The following is a 25,787-nucleotide window of genomic DNA, read 5'->3' as shown; positions in this document are numbered from 1 at the left end:
CACAGGGTACAGAAAAGCAGCTCCTACCATTAACCTCCTCCACAGCTCCCTCTGACCTGAAGCTATCATCTTCAGGATACCCTGTGGCTCCTCCTAACCCCTCAGAGCTATTTTCCCCTTAGAAAAAGCATGAAGATTTTACTCTTGGGTACCAGCTTGACTTCAGTCTAAAAAGAAAGCTGTTGGGTATGGGGGTAGCATGCCTGCCTATGTGTGGGAGCTCCTCCAGCTGGAGAGTTGGAGGCTGGACCTAACACGTCAGGCTCTCCCCAAGGGGCAGCAGCAGCTCAAGCTCCTCCTTGGTACTCAGACAATCTGGGAACCCCACTCCAGCTGCTGGTGACTGTGCCTTTAAATTGCTGCTTTCAGAGGGTGCATCTAGGGGGATGTGGGAGGGAGGGGAACATCTTTCTACCAGTCTCCCTCCTCCCTTCCCACCAAGGTTTGGAGAGTGATTGCTACCCAAAAGGGATCTTTTCTGGCTCCCTGGCTGGCAGGCTGAGGCCCTCCATAGCCCAAGGCAAGCTCAAGCAGGAGCTGGTAGGCTTATCTGTGTCAGGTTCAGTTCCAGGGGAATAGTTGTAGCCCCTAAATGGAACAGTTCTAGTCCCTGACTTAGTAAGGACAGGGCAGAGAAGAGGCAGAAGAGGAAAAAGCACAACTCCTAGCCTGGCCCCACAGGCTCCTTGCTCCGGCCCAAGTTGCTGAAGGGCTCTGTACTTTTGGCATTTCCTCTGGGATATCCACTCTCACCTTGGCAGCCAGGCTGAGAAAGGACTCCAAGGTCCCTGCGGCATGACAACTTTTGTTCCTGCAACCCTCTTCCTTCTCCTCTGGACCCTGCCAGGGCAGGTCCTCCTCAGGTGAGCTCAGTGTGGTGAGAAGGAGATGCATGTGAACCCTGACTGGGGTGGGGGCAGTTGGGATAGCTGGCACACTTTCATCTAAGTTAAAAAAAATAAAAATTAAAAAAACCAACCCCCCCCAGTAAACCCCCAAATCTGCAGGGCTCCAGGGGAGGACACACCTTCCCCAATCAGCACCCATGAGCTGTCCAGCCAGATGTAGAGCCCCAGTGCTTGTGGGAGGGCTTCTGCGTGGGTAAATTTCATGGGCCTGGGTAGAGGCTAGGTAGCTGAACCCTAAAATGAAAGCCATCTGTCTTGCCACACAACCCTATCAGTTGGATCATATACTGATCCCTAAAAATGACAGCAACATCAACAACTGTCAGATGGCTGTCAAAAAGCCTTCAGGTGGCATAGGTTTGCCCCCAAGATCGCAGTGGGCTGCCCCAACATTGCCTTTCTGCAATCACCCTGCCTGTGTATACAGGGGTGCTCACTGTCTTTCAAGGGGCACCAGGTATCAGTTATTTCCTAGGTCTGCAGGCAAGGCATACTTGGAGCTCCTTGTAAATGTCCCCTCATCAACTGCCAGTTACTCATTGTAAGAGGAGCCAGTCTAGGCAGACAGGGTATCCTGAGCAGGAAAGATGGCTATGGCTTGGACTGAACTGGTCTTCAGTGGAATATTTCCCAATGTGTAAGGAGTGAATGCCACAGCAGTGTCTTCTTCCTCCTCTTAATCCAAGATGCATCCAGGAGTGCTTTGCTTCTGAGGAGCTTCCTGCCCCAGTGCTTGCAGACATTTTGAATGGCAGGCAGGAAGGGGTGTAGAGTGTAAAGTAAGCCTAAGAGTGAAAAGCAGCTCCAAGTGGAACAGCTGTCCAGTGGGCAGTGCCAAGATGATGGGGACATAATGGGCACCAAGAGTCACTCAGTTGGGCTTGCTTGCCCTGGTAGAGGGGAGGCTACCTCAAGACATAAGCTCCAGTAGTAGAATTTCCACATGTGCTTAGAAACTAGAGGCAATTACAGCAAGATGAACTTGAAGAGCCCTAAATTCAAGCCACTTGTTTTACATATGGAAACTGAAGCCTAAAGAGAGGTACTGACCTTCCCAAGGTTGCTGGAATACCCAGTTACTGAGTCAGAGTTCTCCCCTCATACAAGTCCAGGGTCTTGTATAAAAAAGGACTGTGAGTTCTTGATCCTTCTAGGTTCTGCCAGTGTTTGGAGCTTTCCAGGAATGGGAGGAAGGGGTGGTTTCAAAGAATGGTTCTTGCCAAGTGTGGTGGCATATACTTTTAATCCCAGCATTCCAGAGGCACAGGCAGGTGAATCTCTGTGAGATCAAGGCCAGCATGGTCTACATAGAGAGTTCCAGGCCAGCTAGGGTTACAGGGAGACACTGTCTCAATAAAAACAAAGTGACTCTTATTCTCAGGTCATCAGACAAGATTAATTCAAGAAGAATGGGGACCACAACAGGGTTTGGGGCTGAAGACAGATGAGTCACAGCCTGTTCCAGAGTTCTAGGACTAGGACTAGGGGAAGAGGTGACCTAAGTGGGGCTAAGGACAGTGGAGAGGTCTGCTTGCTTTGTATGCAAGACAATGTGCCCTCCCAGCAGGCAGGTGGCAGATGACCAACAGTAGCAACAGCAGCAGCAGAGGCACCTGGCTAGCATGGACATCCCGTGGTGAAGCCAAAGACTTCTGCTTGCTCCAGCATCACAATCAGTCTCCTTGGAGTTCCACAGCCTACTTAAGCCACCTGCCTCAGCCACTCTTGCAGGGGGTCAGGGTGCCCTCTGTCCTCAGGGTAAGGGATTCCTCTTGCTCTGGGGATCCAAGGAGGCAGATCTCTAGGTACAGTTGACAGGCCCTGACCTTTCCTCATTCTGATTCATCAGCAGCTCACCTTGGGCTGCTTGCTTTATGGTACTGTGATAGACACACTGAGTCTTGAAGTCAATAGCTCTCTGGCTCTGAATCATGGCATTATTACTCACTAGCTATATGGTCTTGGAGAAATCATTTCACATTACTGACCCCCAGTCTTCTGATTTATGTACAGCCAGCCCAGCCCTCCATATCCATGGGTTCCACATCTTCAGATTCAACCATTACTGATGCAAAATATTTTTAAATTGGATTTTTACTGAGCATACATGGACTTTTTCTTGTCCATATTCTCTAACAGTATAGTATAACAACTATCTTTGTAACATTTACACTGCATTGGGTGTTATATCCCAGAGATGATTTACTAATATGCAGGAGGATGTGCATAGGTCATTGCAAAGACTACACCATTTTTATATAAAAGACTTAAGCATCTACATATTTTTTATCTATGTAGGGGGTCCTGGAACCAATGCCCTGTGGATATAGAGTGTCAATTGTGATAGAGATAATCAGGGAGGACCTCTGTGAGAACTAACCTAGATAAGGCTTCTGAAGCATTTAGTATGGTACCTTAGCTACTTTCATTATTCCACCAGTCACTGGCTGGTACACAGTCTTAATGAAGAAGAGGGGCCCCTTGGCTCAGGAAAAATCAAGATGCAGAAAGGCAGCAGTTACCCTGCTGCTCAGCCCCACAGCAGTCACAGCAGCAGTGGAGATGGCTACCCTGTCTAGCACAGTAATGACAGACAGAAAGATGCAGCAGGAAGCATCTGGTCCAGCCAGGAGTCTGGCCTGAGTTTGGTCTGAGATCTATCCGTGCTCCCAAGTCTTTGCTGAGTCCCTGGTGCCTGGTCTATATGTCAGTAAGTTGGTAAATGCGTATGTGGAACAGGCTTTGATGCTCTTAGAAGGAAACGTGTATGTCTATGAACATTTGTATGTGTGTGGGCATACGTGTGTTAGTGCACATGCATGTGTGTGGAGGCCTGAGGTTGATGTCAGGTACCTTCTTCAAACATTCTCTCCCTTATATGTTGAGGCAGTGTCTCCTCCTGAACCCAGAGATTACCAATTTCAGTAGTTTAACTATCTAGCTTGCCCCAGGGATCTCGTCTCTACCTCCTGAGTGCTAGAATTACCCACCCTGCTTTTACCTGGGTGCTGGGGATCCAAACTCTGGCCCTCATGCTTGTGCAGCAAGCACTTTATCCACTGAGATATCTTCTCAGTCCTCTTAGGAGGAATCTTGATAGGAGAAAAGAGGCTGGATTCTATCCCAGGCCAAAGCATACTGACCCCTTCTCCCAAATCAAGTTGTTAGGTGGGGGAATTTGGGAGTTAACCTCAGCATGATTACCTTGTTCAGAAACTGGTCCATGATCATAGATTCCTGTATACTTACCATAGTTGGGTTCATCTGCCTGTAGTGGCCATGGCCCTGAACTTAAACATAGCTTCCTGTTATAAGAAATGGCAGAAGGGCTGGAGAGATGGCTCGGTGGTTAAGACCACTGGCTGCTCTTGCAGAGGACCCAAGTTCGGTTCCCAGCACCCACATGGCAGCTAACAACCATCTGTAACTCTACTTCCAGGGGATCTGATGCCCTCTTTTGACCTCTGTGGGCATTGCATGTCACAGGTGCACTTACATGCACGCAGGCAATACACTCATACACATAAAATAAAAATAAAAATGAATTTTTAAATAAAAAAGAAATGGAAGAAAGCAAGCTTCCTTCTTTAGAAGGAGGGTTCCATGTCCTGAGCAGTCTCACATGAAGCCTGAGTCACTGGAGCCAGTTTTCAGGGATGCAATTTGTCCTAAAGTGCCTCCTATCCTTGGGTCAGATTGCAACATACTGGATGAAATATCATTATTATTCTTTGAATTCTTTCAAACCACCTTCAGGAAGGGAGCATTAGATGGGACCTCGGTCCGGTGTCTCAGTCCTGACAGTTTCACTCACTAGCTCAGAGATTTTGGCCAAGTGACTGCTTTTTCTCATCTGTAAAATAGAGATAACAGTTCTAACCACATGCCATTGAGAACTGAGGGTAAAAGGATCTAATCTATTTGACGGCTCTTTCTAGAACGATTGTTGATTTGTCATATTGGCTCATTCCTGTTTTGTTCTCCTTATTTAGTACATTGTTACTCAGAGACTCATCCTTTCTTACTTCCTACATGATGGGCAGACGTGGCAAAGGGGAGATGGGGACAGGGATACAAATGCACAGTCTCTGATAAATGCAGAAAACGATTGTCTTCAGACATCTTTCCCTCTCTGTCCAGTGTGGCTTTAGCAAAAGAGGATGTCAAATCTGGGCCCAAAGGATCCAAGCCCATGTCACCCTCTGACTTCTTGGACAAGCTTATGGGGCGAACATCTGGATATGATGCCAGGATTCGACCTAATTTCAAAGGTAAGAAACATTCATGTACTAAATCGCTCCCAATGCTTACTATTTTTAGTGGCATAGTACTTAGCCAGCTCTTGTTGGCTTGCCTTAAGAAAGAAGGCTAGAAGTCCAGGGCTAGGTCTTATATCTCAGAAAGCTCCACTATTGTCTGTGGGTCTGTGTAGCTGTCAGTCTTTTCCCAGCAGTGGCCTGGCCTGAAGCTCAGAGAGCAAGTCTTGGAACCTGCACCTAGCCTTCTGGAATGTCCTGTCAATGGGCTATGCTTTGCTACCCCTAGGCCCACCTGTGAATGTGACCTGCAACATCTTCATCAATAGTTTCGGCTCCGTCACTGAGACTACCATGGTAAGGGGTCTTCCTGTTTCCTACTTCCATTCCAGTGTGAACAGGGAAACTCACCAAATAAGCATTTCCTCTTTCCTCTTTCTGTTTTGTGGTCATGGCTAAAGCTGTGTGACACCTGAAGTTGGTCAGTGAAAGGATATTATACTTAGCCCAGGATTTCCATGGCTAAAGAGAAACTAGCCTAAGCAGCAGATGATCAAAAAGGTGAATTACCTTAATGCAGAGCACAGGCTTTGGAATCAGAATAACCTGAATTCAAATCCTGATTCCATCACCTAATAACTCTGTTTAACAGGTTGGCTTCAATTGTTCTTGGTCCTTGTTACCCTTGCACAAACTGTAGATCATGAAAACACCCTTCTTCTAAGATTGATGTGAACTTTAAATGAGATTATACATATAAATAAAGCACTTAGGGTTGGAAGAGGTGGATCAGTGGTACATTGTTTGCTTATCATGCCCAAGGATCTGTGCTCAACCTCCAGTCCTACTTAAAAGAGAGACTGGCACAAATAGTCATTTAAATAAATGTCTCTTTTCTTCCCATCTTTGCCAAAGCAGATTCCTTCTCCACTGGAAAATGCCTATTTCCCCTAAGATATGCCTCCAGCAATTCCTCCTCATGGACCTCCTGCCCTGATATGTCACAGAACTGCCTCTGATATGTCTTTCTTTTCTACCTTCTAGGACTACCGGGTGAATGTCTTCTTGAGGCAGCAGTGGAATGACCCACGTTTGGCCTACCATGAATATCCTGATGACTCTCTGGATCTAGATCCCTCCATGCTTGACTCTATCTGGAAGCCAGACCTCTTCTTTGCCAATGAGAAAGGGGCCAACTTCCATGAGGTGACCACAGACAACAAGTTACTGCGCATCTTCAAGAATGGGAATGTGCTCTACAGCATCAGGTGCACCTGGTGGACAATCAGGAGAGTTTGTACCACGAGAAGGAAGGCAGATGGAGGTGGCGGGATAGGAGGATGGTACCTCCTTTGAGGTACTAGACCCCAGTAAGTTGATGTCATTACTTTCTTACTGTCTCCACCAGATTGACCCTCATTTTGTCCTGCCCAATGGATCTCAAGAACTTCCCCATGGACATCCAGACCTGCACAATGCAGTTGGAAAGCTGTAAGTATCTTTATTGAGTCAGTAAGCAAGGCCTGGAGTAACAGCTATTTAATACCGTCCCATGCTGTTTTAGACAGAAGAGGGACTTGCCTGAGCACACATAATCAATTCTTGTCATGGATGAGACTAGAAGTCAAGGTCCCCTGACACCAAGCCCAGTGTTTTAAAACTCCCACACCGCTTGCTGTGCTGTGTGTTCCACAGAGCTAGGGGAGAAAAATGGCTCCAGCCTTATAAAAAATGTGCTCCTGAGCTGAGCGTCATGGCTCATGTCATTAATTTCAGCACTCAGGAGGCAGAGGCAGGACAATCTTTCAGATTGAAGCCAACCTGGTCTACATCCTACATAGCACGTTCCAGGACAGCTGGGGCTACAGGGAGACCCTGTCTGTGCTGGATAGCTTTAGTGTCAACTTGACACACCTGGGTTGAGGGAGCCTCAATTGGGGAATTGACTCCATTGGACTGGCCTGTGGCCATGTCTGTGGGGCATTTTCTTGACTGGTGAGTGATGTGGGAGGGCCCAGCCCACTGTGGGTAGTGCCACCCCTGGGCAGGTGGTCTTGTGTTGGATAAGGGAGCAAGCTGAGCAGGGACCAGGGGAGCAAGCCAGTAAGCAGTGTTCTTCCATGGCCTATGCTCCAGCTCCTGCCTCCAGGTTCCTGCCCTGAGTTCCTACCTTGGGCTCCTGGATGAACTGTGACCCAGGATATGTAAGCTAAATAAACCCTTTCCTCCCCAAGTTGGTAGTGGTTAGAGTATTTTGTCACAGCAATGAAGAAATAAACCAGAACACTGTCTCAAAACTCAAAACAAAACAAAATAAAAGCAAAAATAAAATGTGCTAATGCTGGCCATGGGGGGACTATGTGAAGGGTGATTCCTCTATACAAATGTATGTCTCTTCTTGCAAATCATGTTACCTTTACTTTTCCAGAATTAAGATACTAAAAATGCCCATATTTACAAAGGTAGGGGTAACCTTGTAACTCTGATTTCCCCACGAATACGGTGAATGATTGCAGAAAAGTAAGCAAAGACAGTTCCAGGCATAGGACAGCGCCTACAGATGGGAACCAGAGGTGTCAACCTGTACAGGTTGTCGCATGTGCAGAGAAATCAGAGCATGGCAAGGCTTGGCCATCATCTACTTTCATTCTACACCTATCTTCTAGGTGAGGTGAGACTGTAAGACCAGGAGACATCCGCAAGGTCCTCAGAGAAGAAAGCTCTTAAGGTTGTTTCTAGTATGTGGTAACATTGATAGAGAGTGTGGTCTACACTCTAGAATTCATAAACCACATTTACATGCATGTTCCAATTATCCCTTAATGTTAACTTTGACAGATGAGTGGAGCAGCATCTACTAGACCCATTTTATAGAAGAGGAAATGATTTGTTTTGAAGTTACACAGGTCCAGTGGGCCCTATGCTAGATTCTGCAAACCTTGGTCTCCCCTGACATGTGAGAATATAGTCCTGTAATGTGGCATGAACTGCCAGCTATCTGTGAGCAACTTGGCATGTTCAGCCATTAACTCTCAATTTGTCCCAATTCAGGTCTCTGGCTAGGAATCTGTGCTATGCATATTCCCCCATGAATGACTGGAAGGACAGAAATAGCTCTGTCTTCCCTGAGGTAAAGTGGCAGAAGTCCTGGCTTTGAAGCTGGCTCAGCTCAAGACATGTGGTTGGTACATATGCTTACTCCTCCGGGCTTAAGATATGGCAGGAGGTTCCCAGCTGGGGTCCTTGACATCTTTCCAAACCTCTTGGCCTGCATTCTAGGTCGGCCAGAATAATTTCTCTCTAGGCATTTCTAAAGTTGAGAGCTACACAGGAGAGGAGTCTAGGATCTTCATGATTTTCCCACTTAGTTCAGACCCATGAGACAATCAACTAAATCCACTCTTCAGAAGTGTTTCCCTTTCCAAGATGTGCACATCATTTCTAAAGTCCATATGTCACTCCACAACTGTTCACTCCACTTCTACCCCTACTGAAAACCCACATTCTACAAATCTTTGATATATCTGTCACTTGCAGTTGGCTACACGATGAATGACCTCATGTTTGGGTGGTTAGAAGATGCTCCTGCTGTCCAAGTGGCTGAGGGGCTAACCCTCCCCCAATTCATCTTGCGGGATGAGAAAGATCTAGGTTACTGTACCAAGCACTACAACACAGGTAAGAATCAAGAATCTGGCTTTGTACTGTCTGTGAGGCACCCAAGGGTCTCCAGATGAGAGACAAGGGGACAAAGCAGTTGGGTTCTATTCGAGCCGCAATTAAAGAAATATGATGCTACATGTGTCCTACATCTTATTTCATCACGGTAGAGGTTACCATCATCATTTTCAGAAAGACAACACAGAGGGACTGGAAAGATGGCTGAGTAGGTAATGGCGCTTGGTGCCAAAGCTTACAGCTAGTTTGACCCCATTGATTCACACAGTGGAAGGGGAGAACTGACTCCTCAAGAGCACTGTAGCACATGCATGGCCACGATCACACACACAAAGCAAATAAATAACAAAGCAAATAAATAACTATAAAATAAATTTTGACAAGGAAAGTAAACACAGAGGTTCTAAGAGTTTAACTAAATTGTCACACAACTAATAAATACAGATTTGGAATTCAAATCCAGATCTAACCCCAAGGGCCATGTTCTTAACTAAATTGTCACACAACTAATAAATACAGATTTGGAATTCAAATCCAGATCTAACCCCAAGGGCCATGTTCTTTTCTCTCTAACATGCTACAGAGCAAATGATCCTGGGACAATGAAGAGCAAAAGTGTCCCATTTTTCCTAGGGCCAATTTTTTTATGAGAGCAGGGAAATCTACATCTAGGAGTGGTCTATAACTGTGCTGAACTAGAGAGGAAACAGGCTGGAGGGCAGCAGTCAGCTTCCCATTTGCACTTCCCACAGTTACTACACCACTGTCCCCCTCTGCCCAACTGTCTTGTTTTCCCAGGTACAAAATATAGGCCAAGATGTGCTTTAACACAAAAGACAGAATGTATGAATTCCAGTGGGAGAGGGGGGGACTATGGGACGGTGCCAGTGAGGAAGGGGATATAAAGATGATTAAGATTGATATTCTGTATGAAATATACAAAAATTAAATTAAAAAAATATGTCCCAGGAAGTGGAGAGGAGTTGTTTTGCCTGCCTGGGTATCCACCCCTTTCATCTTTCCTAAGAATTATGGGTTTCTCATTTTCCTGGAAATTTAGCTGTGTGGTAATGGAGAGAAAAACAGACCTTGAGTTTAGAAAATACAGATGGGAGTAGAAATTGGTATAAACTTGGGAGGGCAGACTGGCAATTTGTATGCAGGTGAACTGTTTTCAAGCTTTAGTATTCAATATCATCCACCTCCCCCAAGGAGTCTTTTAAAAGTGATTCTTGCACTGCAACTCTCTGAAATTCTGATCACACATGCTGTGGAGATGTCTAGAAATTTGCATCTTAAGAAGTATCATGAGGATTCTGATGCAGGTAGTCCAGGAAACATGGTGTTGCTGTTAATGCTAGCAAAGTCTTAGAATTGCTCTAAATATCTACCAATAGGACAGAGGTGAATTACACAGTGTGCCTGCTTGGTACAATAGTAGGCAGTCATGAGCAGGATGTTGTCAAGGTGCGTATATCTGCATGGGAAAGTACAAATGGAAAAAAAGTTAAGATTCAAAGTTGAATACACAGCATGACTATATTCTGACAAAAGGAACAAAACAAAAACATGTATTTAAAATACATGAAAGGAAATAATAGCACTAAATGTCTCTAAAGTAGTATGATACAATGGATAAAAGGAAGAACTTTGGAGTCAGAAAGACTTGACTCTAGCTATTGTGTGTGTGTGTGTGTGTGTGTGTGTGTGTGTGTGTGTGTGTACACTAATTGGGTATACTTGAGAAACAATTTTATTTCTTTATACCTCAGTTTACTTATCTGTAATAGGGGAGAAAATCATTTCACATAGCCCCAAAAGTTGTTATAGGATTAAATAAGATAAAGTGTATACAGTTAGGCCACTTAGTACTGATTTGATAAGTATAAGCTTATGAGTGTTATTATCCCTTATCTTCTCATTTTTCTATCACATAGCCCCAAAAGTTGTTATAGGATTAAATAAGATAAAGTGTATACAGTTAGGCCACTTAGTACTGATTTGATAAGTATAAGCTTATGAGTGTTATTATCCCTTATCTTCTCATTTTTCTATTCCAAATACATGTTACTCATATAATTTAAACCCAAACTATTATTATAATAAAGAACCGAAGGAAAGAAGAGAAAGGAAATATGGGTACAATAAGGCATGTCATAGGAAGAAGCCCAGGATGTTGAACAGGAGGTAGACTCAAAGAAAAGTAGGCAGGCCAGACTATCACATAGCATGTCAAACCTCAATCAGTAACTGATGAAAGCACTGGCCTTGAATAATCAGATACTCTTGGTAAGAGTTGAGCCTGGATCAGAATAAAATAGCAAAACAGTTGGCTCTCTATATCCACAGATTCCACATTCAAGGATCCAGATAACTGCAGATTAAAAACATTCAACAAAAATTTCATCTGTACTGAAGATGTACAGAGTTTTTTCCGTGTTATTATTCTCTAACAAATCCAGTATAACAAGTATTGACATAGAATTTACATGAATTTCAGGATCATAAGTATTCTAAGACCAGTGAGATGGCTTCATGGGTAAAGACTGCAAGCCTGACAACTTGAGTTCAATTCCTGGGACCCACATGGTGGAAGGAGAGAAATGACTCCCATGGGATGTCCTCTGACCTCCAAATCCATGCACTGTGGCACATGCACACACACATGTACACAAATAAAAATAAACAATAAATGTTTAAAAATGAGTAATTTGCTGGGTGGGCGCAGTTGTGCATGTCTTTAATCTCAGTACTTGGGAGGCAGAGGCAGGCAGATTTCTCTGAGAGTAAAGTCAACCTACTCTACATAGCGAGTACCAGGCTAGTTGGAGCTACAACAGGAGACTCTGTCTCAGAAAACAAAACAAAACAAAACAAAAAACAGAAGACAAAAAATAAAAAATGAATAATTTAAACATAAAGAATGTAGGAGTACAGTTAAATACAAATATTATGCCATTTTTTATAAGGGACTTGAGCATCCTCAAATTTTGGTATCTGTAGGTGGTCCTGAAACCAATCATCCAATGGATACTTAGAGAATGGACAAATCCTGTCCTTTTCTTATTGGTTATCCCAAGCCTCTGTTTTTTGTTTTGTTTGCTTGTTTTTTTGTTTTGCTTCGTTTTTTGGTCTTTTTGACAAAGGGTTGCCTTGCCTGGAACTTGCTATATAGTCCAGGTTGGCCTCGATCTCAGCCTGCCTCTACCTCCCGAGTTCTGGGACCAAGGGCATGTGCCAACATACCTGATCCAAGCCTCTGGTTCTGAGAGAAGCTGCAAGCTACTGCTTTCTTAGCCTCAGAGCCATGGGAGACAGGGAAAGCAAAGTCAGGGAGGAAGAACACTAGGATATGAGCCTGGGCTCAACGCACCTCTTCACAGTAGAACAGAATACTGCTGTCTGATACTCTATGGGAACCTGCTGCACAATGTTCAGAGCCGATCTCTGTTGGGTGTTGTTTCCAGATGTCTACTATGTGGCTCCTCTCACTTGCTTAGGACACAGACTGTGTTTATTCTAGCAGCGTGGCTAGAAGCTTCTAGACTGAGGGCAAGTGCAAGCAAGGAACAACAGTAAGATCTAAGTGAAGTCTAATTGCTGTCTTAATGAATTAACAACTGAAACAGCTACTGTGCTCAAAATCTCAAGTACATTATTTCATTTAAGTTTTCTAACAACTCAGGGATGGAGTTGATTTTCTTAACTGCTCCATTTTTTCAGGTAAGAAAACTAAAGTTCAAAAATCTAGGGTGGAGCCTTTTATGGTGGCATGACAGAGAATTCCACGTTCAGTGTCATGCAGGGATACAAAAAATGACCTTGTCTCAAAAACAAAGAGGAAAACAAAACAAAAAGCTCAGGCAATTTGCTTAAGAGCATATAGCTATTGAATAGAAAGTTCAAGATTCAACCCCAATAGTCTGACTCTGGCCCTCTTTCACTATTTATCCCCCTAATGTAACTATTACTTGAAAGAACTTGTGCTAGAAGCTAAAGTGCTAGGAACGAGAAGGCAATTCATGCAAATTTGAGAGCTTTATAACTACATACATCAGGTACTACCTGTGGCAGGTTTGAAAGTATCATTTATTGGCTTAGCTGAGGATGCCAGAGGCTGGACCAACAGAGATGGGGCTGCACTATTCCTGCCCTCCACCCCTCAGGCCAAGCTACAGGCTGGGGACTTAGAGTCTAACACTTCTTTTCTTATAGGGAAATTCACCTGCATCGAGGTAAAGTTTCACCTGGAACGGCAGATGGGTTACTATCTGATTCAGATGTACATCCCCAGCCTACTCATTGTCATCTTGTCTTGGGTGTCCTTCTGGATCAATATGGATGCTGCCCCTGCCCGTGTAGGCCTCGGCATCACTACCGTCCTCACCATGACAACCCAGAGCTCTGGCTCCCGGGCCTCCTTGCCTAAGGTGAAGAGATAAGCAAGGGAACCAAGCTTGGCATCAAGCTCCCTATTTCCCATTCATCTCGTACTCCCCACTGCTTACTGTTTACCTTGGATTTAAGGTTGCAAGGTCTGAGTATATAATAGCTGGCACCCAACATGTTGTCTTCTCCAGTACTGCAACAATGTGAAGACTAAGGGTAGGCATGGTGTTGGCTAGTGAATTTGTAGAGGCAGTACTTAACAGATGAGAATACAGACCAGAGAGGTAAAATGACCTTCTCAAGGTCATGCTGACCAGAAACATCCAAGCAGTAGAAAACAAGATGCTATCACAAAGAGCTCTAGATACAGTGTTTATTTTAGGTGGTTGAGAATATTTTCAGGTTGCAAATATAATAAGCAATTAAAGACTCTGATCATCTGGGGGCCTGATAATGTTTTGACTATGCAGAAAAATTTGTGCTGATAGGACTAGGAACAGCACTCCCTGTCTCATGTCTTCATGAAGGGAATTTAAAGGTTACCTCAAAGTCTTTATGGTCAGCAAACCTCTAAGCAAATCAGGGAGTGAAGCCAATTTTCATCCAGTACATATTTATTGAGCACATACTATATATCAGTTACTATATATGGTTATAGAAGAATAATTAATCTTCCCTTGAATGTATTCCCTTATTCTAATTTGTTGGGAACTAGTCTCTGAGATCTCCTATCTCCCATTGCTTATTCCTAATAAGACTTTTTTTAAAACTGGAGACTTAAGCAGGGGGTAATCTGGGACACTGATGGTGAATTTATGAATTTGCTCTAGAGGAGGTGGGAAGTAGGGATTAAGTGTAGGAGACTGGAGTCAGGCAGATTTAGCTTTAAATCCAAGTCCCATAATTTATTAATAGTCTGACCTTAGGTAAAGTGTCTCTCAATTGCCTTGCTTGTATATAAGGATAAGAATGCTACCTTTTCCATAGAGTTATTGTGAAAGATAAATTACATATTAACATACAGGAAAGTGTTTGGCACATAATAGCCGCTCAATAAATGCTAATTATTTTTATAATTAGCAGGTGTCAAGAGTTACTCAACAGATATGGGAATAAAGTAGATGGTATTTCCACTGATTTTTTCATTTGCTGGGAAATTTCTGAGTTATTCCAAAGCCCCCTAGTAGGGATAACAGCAGTAAAGTTCAGTTCAGGATCAAGTACCTGAGGAGAATTTGTCAAGGATCACTTCCTGTATGTGTTACCTACATGGACAGGTGTATCGATGAGGCTCTTAGAGGCAGGCTATACTTAGATGAGCCCCACAGGGCCACCCTGGGCTGTGATGATTACACTATTTTAGTGGCCATATATGGGGACCAGAGACAGAAAGGGAGCACTGTATTGAGAAGCCTGTCCCAGTTCATTGCCTCTACGAGGCAGGATGATGCTTCCTAACCCAGGGGCATACTACAATTTATGCCTTCTTGTCTAACCCAGGGACATACTACAATTTATGCCTTCTTGCCAAGAGAACTTCCTTTTCTGGTCCCCTCCTGAGTGAGCATAATCCATCTGTTCCTAGGAATTACTTATTTTCCTCATTTGGAAAAAAATGGACTTTGTTATGCTGTTTGCAACACTTAGTACCTTCTCATAGTTTTATGCCTTTTTTACAGTCTCCTTGGCCAGTAAACAAATTATCCAGGCATTCATATACTCTGAACTGAGTAGCCTCATTAGTCAAACCCATGGAGCAAAGAACTCAGCAAGCCAGGGAACTCCTGCTCACCCATGAGTTTGAGCAACATTAGGTTCACTGGGGGCTTCAGAAGCCCAGGCCAGAGCTTCTGACAGTAACACTATCCCACCCCCCAACATACCTCTACTGTCTAGGATGAAAGACAGGATTTCTATGTAAGGGAACTCAGTTGGAGTGGCCTTTTTTTCACATTCTCACGAAACCAGTCCTTCAGTGCCTTGTGGGGGCCCCCGAAGGCACTGATCATGTCTCTCCCAGGCTCTTGATCTCCACAGCTGCTAGAGGCTCAGCAGCTAGATTGAAGATAAAAGTTGCAGCAGGGAGGAAGGGTCCACATCGCTAGACCCTATATCAGAATCTAGCCCTGAGGTTGTGAGGCAGAGAGGACAGAAGGGCAGAGACACCAAGGAGGGCCCAGCACAGCAAGCATTTTGCTAAATCTTCCATCCACTTCTTCGTTCTAAAAATATTTATTGTGTACCAAACACTTAGGCATTAGGGTTAGAACAATAAACAGCATAAAAATAGTTTCTGACATGGAAGAGCTCATAATCTGGTGGAGTGGCCAGATATGTGAGGAATATAAAGGATGTATGGGTAATCTGGGCACATCACACACTAGGATGATCAGAGAAGGCTTCGCAGAAGATGTGATAGCAAAACTGGAAGCTGAAGGGCAAGTCATCCAAATAACAGAGGAGAGGAGAGGAGACTGGCTTCTTAAATATATAAAACATGCATGGTGGCATACACCTTTAATCCTAGTATTTGGGAGGCAGAGGCAGGTGAGTTAGAGGCCAGCCTGGTCTGCATAGTGAGTTCTGGATCAGTCAGGGCTCCATAGTGAGACCCTGTTTCAACAAAACAAAACAAAAGAAATAAAATGAAACGAAATGAAACAAAAAATACCTATTGAGCCACAGTGGCAGGATCATAGATTACAAGGGTCATAATGAGGCTGAGGAGATGGGCAGAGGTCAAAGGCCATGTTAAGTGGAACATATACTAGTTCACAAAAATAATGAAGAACCTCTGAAGGGTTGCAGGGAGGGGAGTGAGACGTTCAGATGTACATTTTGTTCTTTTGGGGGGGGCAGGTCTTATTGGGACAGGGTCTTCCTGTAGTCCCAGCTGGCCTGGAACTTTCTATGTAGACTAGGCTGGCCTCAATCTCACAGAGATCTGCCTGCCTCTACCTCCCAAGTACTGGGATTAAGGGCATGCACCACCATGCCCAGCTCAGATTTACATTTTGAAAACAAAAACAAGTCTGTCTGCTCTCTGGGGAGCAGACTGGAGGTGGTAAGAGGAGATACTTGGCCATCCACCAGATGAGCTACATTCCAGGAATGTATTAGTGACACATTCATCATTAGCAAGGCAGAGATGTGTAAGGGATCCTTTTTGTTCATGTGCTATAGCCCTCATGACCATCCCTTGTCATTACCTCATTACTGACCTTCATAACCAGTATTTGGCATCCTTGGGGACTCAGGGGCTTAGAGATTTAAAAATTAAATAGGATGTCTTCTTAGTAGGTGGCAAAGCAGAGACACCAAGGAATTCATAATCAGAGTTACTGAGTAACCTACTACCATCCTTTCAGTGGATTTGATCCCCAAAGCAGGGTTTGTCAACCTTAGCACTTCAGCCGGGGTGCATCATTCTGGCACGTGCACGCGCGTGCATGCATGTGTCCGTGTGTGCCTGTGTGTTTGTGTATATGCTGGAGGGACTGTACATGTGAGGATGCTTAGCAGTATCCTTATCTTCTCCCCATTAGATGCTACTTGCTACCATCACTCCAAAATTGTGTGACCAAAGTGTTCTGCAAACATTGCCAAATGCTCTTGTGGGTGGGACAGTTTTTCCCAGTTAACTGCCACTAAGATGGGAGGCTAGGGATGTAGCTTAGTGTACAGCACTTCCCTGGAATGTATGAGGTCATGAGTTAAATCTCTAGTACCACAAAAAGCCAGCAAGGTAGATAATTTATCCAGTGAAGCTTCTCCTTACCTGGGATCTGTAACTCCCTCAATGTCAAATATACCATAACCTGTTGAAAGCCCTATTTCATGAACCTTATTCTTGCTATGGAGCTCATGGAGTGAACTCAAAACTACACAGGGAGTCACTGTATCCAGTGAAGTGAAAGACATCAATAAACTGAAGTTCTGTCCCTCCTCTTGGACCCATCTACCTGTACCCTGTTCCAGGAGAGGTCAGTGTTCAACTTTCACCAGGGAAGTCGCAGAGAAAAGCTTTTAAAGGCTGCCAAAGGCAGGTAGTAAGAGAGCACTAGGAATCTGATAGGTAGATGCCTAAAGTGCCTTGAAATTAATGAAGTGTCATGATGAGGGCTATCTGGTGCACCCTCGGGTTTCTCCTCCATTCTTCTCTCCAAGGTGAGAGATGATTCCTTAGCTCACAGCTGAGCTCAATTCCTCAGCAGGGACTCTTGCAAAGGCAGCAGAAAAATCCACAGGGTTAATGGAAGAGCAGGAATGAAGGTGCTCTTAATCTGCCAGTGAGGCTGCAGCCTGGGTAAATGGCAAGGCTACTGGCTTGAAAACCCAGAACTCCCAAGTCCTAGTACCATCTTCTTATTGAGTGATTTTCACTAAGATCCTTTTTCTCTGCATCTTAAATGTTTCCACACACCTCACATGGGAATTGCGAACCCTGCCTACTCATCACGGCTATGAGAAACACAGGGGATATGAGAAAGCAGACAAATATTATGATCATGAGTATTGCTATTTATTGAGAGAGAATCAGAAGAATTTAAGAATCAGAATGAATATTAAGAAACAGAAAGTAAAACAGACAAGAAAGAATGAAGAAAGGAAGGAAAAGTAAAGTATGGAGGAAAGGCTGGTAAAAGTAGAAGGTAGAGAGTGCAGAGAGATGAAGGATGATGGGTAGCCCAATCTGTTTAACATAGGCCTTCAGGTAAAGGTACACATCATGGCAAACTTGTTCAAAAATTATGGGAATTTCAGGATAAAACTGAACAAGAGGAGGCAATCGATATGGATTGGAAAACCACAGGATACTCCATGGAAAGACTCCAGGAAGGTTGACTGGTCTGTTGATGGATGTTGCAGGTATCCTACGTGAAGGCAATTGACATCTGGATGGCTGTGTGCCTCCTCTTTGTATTCGCTGCCTTGCTGGAGTACGCTGCTGTCAATTTTGTCTCTCGTCAGCATAAGGAATTTATGAGACTTCGAAGAAGGCAGAGGCGCCAACGCATGGTGAGGGCCAATAGGGAGGGGCCCACTTCCTTTCTCCTTTGGACTCCTGGACTCCATCCCCTACTGCTCCTCCCACAAACAAAGATCCAACCCAGGGCTCAAGGACTGGGCAATCAGGAGTCCCATATTCTAGTCCCAGGCTGGGGACAGTTAAGCTAAATACTTTCATCTCTCAGGTTCTGTCCCAGTTAATGGAACATTAACCCCTATTAGGCAATAGAGGAATTAAGAGAGTGTGGACACAGTGCCTGGCACATAGTAAGCACTTAAACTATGCTAGCCAGTATTAGACCCTTATTAATTTAGTTCATATGGTGTTGCTTTGAGAAGTAGTACTAGCTGTTTCTGGTTGGCCCACATTCAGAAGGAAGGTATCTCAAGTTGTCCTACTACTAAGAACTCTGAGTCAGAAACTGGTTCCCTTCTAGGGAGCATTATGAGATGGTCCCCATATTGCAATGGAATAGAGAGATCACTACTTGCCTCTTCTGATTGTGGGGCTTCTTCTTGATCTTCATCAGGCAACTCAGAGTTGTTGGGCTTGAGGTGTTGTTCTTCCTCATTCTTGCTTGTTAGCCCCATTTCTTCCACAGCAGAGTGATCACCAGGGGGAGAGATAAGAGGAAATTGTTGTCATGACAACAGAAGCAGTTTACCCTCAATTGCCCAGACAATAGCACTAGGTAAGTTGCCATGACAACAGAGGTGCCTGGTCTACCCTGAGAGAAGCTCGCTCCAATTATGAGCAAAGCTGAAAGTCTTGCTACTGGTTGCTTAATCTTCAGACACAGTGTCTCGAGCCCTGACTCCATGATTCCTGCCTAATCTGGAAACTTCAAAACCAAAATTCCAAACACATAATTAGTTCTTGAGGATAGACTACAAACCTGAGTCAACTGTTAAAATCTTGGCTCTCGGAGAAGAGGTTGTAACTTGGCGGCGAATGCTTGCCTAGCATGTACATATCTTGGGTTCAAGCCAAAGTAACACACACACACACACACACACACACACACATCCTGCCTCTAGCCTGCCACACTAATACAAGAACTCTTTGCTCTTCCTAACACCCAGCTCCCTTTTCAGCTGCTCCCGAGGCACCCCTATCATATGCCTGTTCTAATAATATCATACAACCTATCTCCATGGTTTCATGTTCCTTAATATGGGTCCTCTCTCGGCAAGGCAGGGCTCCTGCTATATTTAGGGGTTTTTCTGAATATTAGTTTTGCCTCTCCTTAGTTCTTTCCTTGGTTTCTGGGTAGTGCACCCTCTAGTGGATTGATTCACAACTACATTTCCTTGAATAAGACTCATTTCTAGAGACCGACAAGCCTTTCCTTAACCATACTGAGGGTAGAAAAACATGCACAGAACTAGCAAAGGGAAAGAAACGAGGATGCTCCCTTTTCTAAGACAAGTGTCCCAACCCCTTCTTTAGTTGGGTCAAACCTGTCTTCAGGTACTAAAATCTATCTTCGTATGAGTTCTGAGTTTGGTATTTTAACATTTCCTACCTAGAAAAGAAGAGCAGGCCGTCAAACAGTCCAAAGTTCTTTTCCAAGCTAAAGTGCCTATGTTGATGTCTCAGCAACAAAGATTGTTACCGTTACTATAGAGCTACTCAGGCTGATGCTAGTCCTACCTCTTACCCTGCACCCATCCAGCCCCCTACTGCCTATATTCTGTTTGCTCCCTGATTATATGCAGGTTAACAGTGAGGTCATAATAGAGTATGTCATGGTGCTCATTATTACAAAATTGCTTAGCAGCAGCCTGATGCTTGCTTAGGACCCTGGGGTTTACCTGAAAGTGGGCAAATTTTATTATTACTGTGAATAAAACACGAAAAGCAAACCCATGCTATTAATCGTGTCCCTTTCTTGAGTTTCCTAATGCTACTGCCACCCCAGGGGAACTATCCAGGACTCCTGGCAGCCCCAAACAGGCTGAACAAGTTGATAGTTCATCTTCTTCTACTCTCTCTGGGCCTTGATGTTCCAGTTAAAGGAGAAGTATTTAGTCTCAGAAAAACCCAATGGAGAGGAGAAACCCTGTGATCTTCAGGAGCCCATAGTTTGCTAAGAGTCAGCCAACTGCTCACCCAGCTCCAGCCTTAATCACTTTCATTCTAAGCTCCCCAACCACCTGTTTCTACTACATGATGATCTTCTTCCATGTCACTGTGTAAAATGATGAGTGGTTTTTGGCACGGCTTTCTACTTTGCCTTCCCAGCTGGTCTATAAGATTCAGAGGAAAGGGTGAATTTCTTTTTCCATCATCCCAGTAGGTCTCAGCCCCCTCTTCCAGGCTGATGGGCAAAGGCTCTCAAAGTGGATAGGCAGAAATTCTTGCAATTATTAGTAGAATAACTTGAAAACTGAAAAAAAAATCTCAAAATACTAGTAAATCTTCTCAGAACTCTGTTCGCCTCCTCACCCTCCAACTAGCACCGGTCTCCTTCTCAATCTCTTTTCTTTCCACTTTCCCCACTTCAGTACTTATCACTCTCCCATTTTCACTCCCCGCCTTGTACACTGAGCCTTTCTTCCCCAGCTTAGCTTTGGTCTGTCTTCTCTCTGAAGCCTCTCAGCACTCTGCTTCTTGATAGGTGGGAAAACTGCACCTCCATTTCAATAGCTGTGGAAATCACAAAGTGCTATTTCATGGCACACGGTCCATTCCCAACACATTACACACACACACACACCCTCAGTTTGTCTTAAATCACTAATATCCAAACCCAAGCCCCCTTGCCCTGGACTTTTTGGCCACTCATCTTTGCTGCACCAGCCACAAAAGATACATATTAAAGTTTAAAAGAGCCAAGAACAGCTTACTCTACTGGATATATTTTCTCTTCTGTATGAAATGACTTTATCTACCCTGGGAAATATTTCCAAATAATTTCCATCAGGTTTATTGGATAAAAGGGGAAATAATTGGATTTATAGAAACACAAATAGCAGCTGGACCTAACTTTCTCTTTCAGAGCATTTTTTCCAAAACATATTCTGCAGTTGTGTCCTCTAGCTGGGGGGAAGAGGGAGCTGGTGAATAGTGAGGTACAGGATCCTGAACTAGAATGCAAGGGAGAAAACCATTTTACTTACCCTTTTCATTTTTCAATTTCTTGTGAGATATTTTGCTTGCCTGTTTCTTTATTTGTAAAGTGGGCCCAGCAAACTTCCACTGTAGAAAGGGTGTGAAAATGAATTATGGAATACACATGAATTAGTCAAGGTCTTTGATGAAAGAGGCCATGAGAATAACAGAGCATAGCTTTTAGACTGCCACACTGTAAGAGCTCAGGGTTGAAGAAGAATCACAATAGTGAACTACCCTGACATATACATGCAATTTTCTGTAAGGACCTGGCAAATCAAGAACAGGGCATCAAAGCTTCCACTACGCAGACTTCAGTTTTTTTCTTATGGTAAAGGTGCTACTCCCTTTCTAGAAGCCAAAGGGCATTAAACCATTGTGTAGGGTATCACAAACAACATTTTTTTAGTGCCAAGTATTTTATAACTGAGTGATAGTCTCTTCTGAGTACTCTTCAGTTTGGAACTGTGACAGGATATTGGCATCACAAGAACAAAAAGTCATTCCTTTATATTCTGAAGCATGTTGCTCATCAGCCCTTTTGTTCATTCAGTAGAAATCTACTGAGTACCTATTACGTTGTAGGTTTGGTGTTTGTTATTAGGAATACAGTAGTGAACAAGTCTGTACATGAGCCTGCAGACAGCAGAGAAAGGGCTAGGGTATGCTCATGAATTTCTGACCTGAGTTTGCCCCTGATGCCCAGTTACCAGGCTTGCCCTCACAATAGGTCAGTTTGGGGTGACATAGTAATCAAGGGTTACTAGGGCATAGCACACCAATAGCTCATCTACAAAACCACTTTTCATTGTGTCCATGTTATAGAGATCCCATAATGTCCCTGTAACTACACAAAATGTTTAACATCTTCTTTATGTACATTTTACATATAAATGTGTGTGTCATACCCATAAAATATATATGGATCTTATTCTTAGAATTTATAGAACTAACTCAGGTAACTAGGGTGACCTACCCTTCCTGGTTTACTTTGGACTTTCCCAATTTTAGCATGGAAGGACTCCTGGAAACTCCTCAGTTCTAGGCAAACTGAGTTTGTATGTGAAATCATACTACAACAGTATTTCATTTCAGGCATCTCTTAGCTGAATCTTCTGCTCCAGAATCTTCAATACTTTAAAAATTTATAGTCATCTTCTATTTGAAGAATATACTTCTCAAATCTGCCCTAAAATGAGAGAATAATAAAGTTTCCAGGTGGAGGGGCTGAGGGCCTCTTATGTAAGTAAAATTCTACGATGGTTCAGGGTTTGGAGTGTTTCTCCTTCTTCTTCCTCTTCCTCCTCCCTCTCCTCCTCCTCTCCCTTCCATTTCTTTTATCTCTGTCTCTCTGTACTTACTTCCTGCCTCCCAACGGTGTTATAGCTACTTAAGATTATCAGCTGACTATTGGATTAATGGACTTTCAGCAGTCAACCACATTGCTTACTTCGTACATAAAATGTACCTCCTCAGGGTTAGTGTGTCTATCAAAAGGCATGCATTGCAAAGAAATGGAATGTACATTTGGGTAATAAATGTTGCCCTAGATGTAATGACTCCCATGTCAAATATGCTGATTTGCAAAGAAACACACAGATCTGCAGACGAATGATCAACTTTACTCTACTTTGCCTAGCCCAGTTGATCAATTAAAGCTTTTGGAGTTTTCAGCTTTGAGAAAAAATAATTTCTTTTAAAAAATGCACTATACACAAAGCAAACATTCTAAAGCTTTTAAAATTCATCAGTCAGTTTCACCAAGTCTAGATATCTCAGCTTCACTGTCTGGTGATTTTGTTATTCTGTTTACCAGTCAGAGATAATGGGACACTGAAATGTTGGCACATCAGTGGGTTTTAGATGGCTCTGAATGATGTTGTAAATATTTAAAAGACAGCTCGGTAGCATATAACCTATGTACAGCATATAGCTGCTTAGCATATATATATTTCTCACAAATAATTTTGTGGTCATCAAAAAGCATGCAGTGGGCTTATGTATCCAGTCATTTACCGACATTGCATTACCTATGAGACATTTGTATGTGGTCTGGCATTTATCACTGTGCCTTACAACTTTGGCCTCAAATAACACCTTCTATCTTTTGTAATTCCAGGAAGAAGACATCATACGAGAAAGCCGCTTCTATTTCCGAGGCTATGGCCTAGGACACTGCCTACAGGCAAGAGATGGAAGTCCAATGGAAGGTTCCAGCATTTATAGTCCCCAGCCTCCAGCCCCTCTTCTAAAGGAGGGAGAAACACCAAGAAAACTCTGTGTGGACCGAGCTAAGAGAATTGACAGCATCTCTAGGGCTGTCTTCCCTTTCACTTTTCTTATTTTCAATATCTTCTACTGGGTTATCTATAAAGTTCTACGGTCAGAAGATATCCACCAAGCACGGTGAATAGGGTGGGGGCTCTAGAGTCCAGCTGCTGGCTTCCTGCTTTCTCCCAGGTGGGCTTTTCCCTTCCATAAATCTCCACCAGGGGTTCCCTCTTGATCTCCCACTCATAACTTCAACTACCTACCAGTCACTAAGCTATGTGGGTCTATACTCCCTAGTGTCAATGGAGGCTGTGATTATAAACATGGCTTATCTACCCACCCCGGCTAACTCCATACTCTCCTATTTCTCATGACTGAGGTTTGGCCATGTTCCTGATGCTAAGATGATTTTGTCATCGCTGGAGTTCCTGTTTTCCCCTAGTCCAGAGAAGAATATTGAGACTACCGGATTCTTGTTTTATCATCTTAACCTGCATCACTCCTTGTCTTTCTACTTTACCCAGAGCCTGACCTTTTCTCAGCACTTCTATCCCTCCTACTGCAAGCTCAAACATGGATTCATTTCCACCCACAAATGCTGCCCTGAACAATGCAGTCAGGTGTCCTTACAGTGACAGGAAACAGTGGCAAAGGCTCCCCACCTCTTCAAGGATGGGTTAGTCATAGGCTGCACTGGGACAGGGTCCTGTTACATGGCCCAAGAGAAGAGGGGCTCAATTCTGGGAAATCTAACACTGTCAGAATTGGGGCAACAATTTTGAACCCTGAGACAGACTACCCTTCCAGATCCACCTCAGCCTCTTGGTATCAGAAATATTTGTTCTCATCCTTAACCAACTAGCATGGCCACAGGGCTTGTTACGCTGCTGGGCAGCAAAAAAGGGGAGAGTAGGCTTAGTCCTTAAGAAAGTTATTTGATGATGCTAGAAAAACTGAGACACAAGCTAGGAAAACCCAGGAAGAGCAAAGTACAGAAACAATTTTTGGAGAGACTATTATTATTTTTGTTTCTTTTTTCCTTTTTCTCCAAAGTCTCTTTGTTTTCCAGGACCTTCCAACTTTGTCCTTCACCTCCTTTTCATGAGGAAATAATGGTGCCATGCAACGTTCTGGATAGAGTGAGCTTCAGAGATCCAGAGGAAGAACTAGGCATGTAGAAGGCCCCTATCCTGATCAGACATTGACTCGTTCTGTCTCAGGGTAGCAGTTCTGTAAGTTAGATAGTCAAAATACAACCTATTTCTTCACCTTTTTCTTGCTTCCCTTTCTCCGTCTATAAGACTCAGATAAAGCTACCAGAAGGTCAGAATAGAGTGAGTTGGTATGTCATTCTGGGGCATGGGGATACATGGGGCTGGGTACACCAAGTCCTTTGAAGTGAGTGACACAACTGTGAAGAACAAAGAAATAAGATGAAAGAGATTCAAGTACGGGATAGCAGTTGGAATACATGAACAAATAATCTCTTAAAACATCATGTTCTTTTTTTCTAGACCCAGAATAATAATTAACTATGTAATCCAATCTCTCTCTCCTCCCTCCCACTCCCCCTCCTTTCTTCCTTCCTTCCCAAGTTTCCTCCCTTTGTTCTCTTTCCCCTCTCCTCTCTTCTCTCCCCTCCCTGTCCTTTTCATCTCTCTCTTACTATCTCATTCCACATAGTGCTCCAAATTGAAGCTCAGTAAATTCAATGGTTAATGTAAATGCTACAGTCAAAGGAAAAGCTCAGCTTTCTCCATTTTCATACTGAGCTTGTCCGAGCGTTCTTGTTCACTGAGATACTCTTGTGGCCATTAATTTTGAAAAGAGTGGCCAAGGGACCTAATCTAGAAATTTTTTTTTTCATTTTTTTTGAGAAAAGATCTTGCCGTGTATCCTAAGCTGCCCTGGAACTTACTTGCAGCCCAGGGTAGCACAGAACTCATAATTCTCCTGTCTCAGCCCCTGTAGTACTAGGGTTAGCAGTGTGTACTACCACATCCAGATGGGGAAAGTATTTTTATTAGCCATATTAGCACTCTCATGCCAAGAATCAAAATTTTAAATCTGGTTTATAGGAGGAGATTGAATTGAAAAGGGTAGAGAACCCCTATTTTCCCATTTCTGCCCAGGTACTGTCAATCAGTAACAGGCCACAAG

At 43.6% G+C, this 25,787-nt stretch overlaps 1 protein-coding gene across 1 annotated transcript; it reads left to right on the top strand.

The window, feature by feature from the left end:
* The first annotated feature begins 629 nt into the window (after window positions 1-629).
* Glra4 (glycine receptor alpha 4) lies at window positions 630-25,787 on the top strand. Its single transcript, XM_008832436.2, has 9 exons — window positions 630-863; window positions 5,049-5,179; window positions 5,454-5,521; window positions 6,209-6,432; window positions 6,573-6,655; window positions 8,702-8,842; window positions 13,058-13,272; window positions 18,101-18,250; window positions 23,476-25,787. The coding sequence occupies exons 1-9, from the start codon at window positions 796-798 to the stop codon at window positions 23,764-23,766; spliced, it is 1,371 nt and encodes a 456-aa protein (XP_008830658.1). The 5' UTR covers window positions 630-795; the 3' UTR covers window positions 23,767-25,787.

Source organism: Nannospalax galili, unplaced genomic scaffold (assembly GCF_000622305.1).
Source record: "Nannospalax galili isolate Female #2095 unplaced genomic scaffold, S.galili_v1.0 scaffold671, whole genome shotgun sequence".
NCBI lineage: Eukaryota > Metazoa > Chordata > Mammalia > Rodentia > Spalacidae > Nannospalax > Nannospalax galili.
This window is presented reverse-complemented; position numbering and strand designations above follow the sequence as displayed.

What these genes read in the sequence shown, in the direction of transcription:
- Glra4 (XM_008832436.2), top strand. Translation starts at nt 796, where the DNA reads ATGACAACTTTTGTTCCTGCAACCCTCTTCCTTCTCCTCTGGACCCTG. An exon ending in AATGTGCTCTACAGCATCAG is followed by an intron (nt 6,433 to 6,572) that starts GTGCACCTGGTG and finishes TGTCTCCACCAG; the next exon opens with ATTGACCCTCATTTTGTCCT. An exon ending in GGCAGAGGCGCCAACGCATG is followed by an intron (nt 18,251 to 23,475) that starts GTGAGGGCCAAT and finishes TTGTAATTCCAG; the next exon opens with GAAGAAGACATCATACGAGA.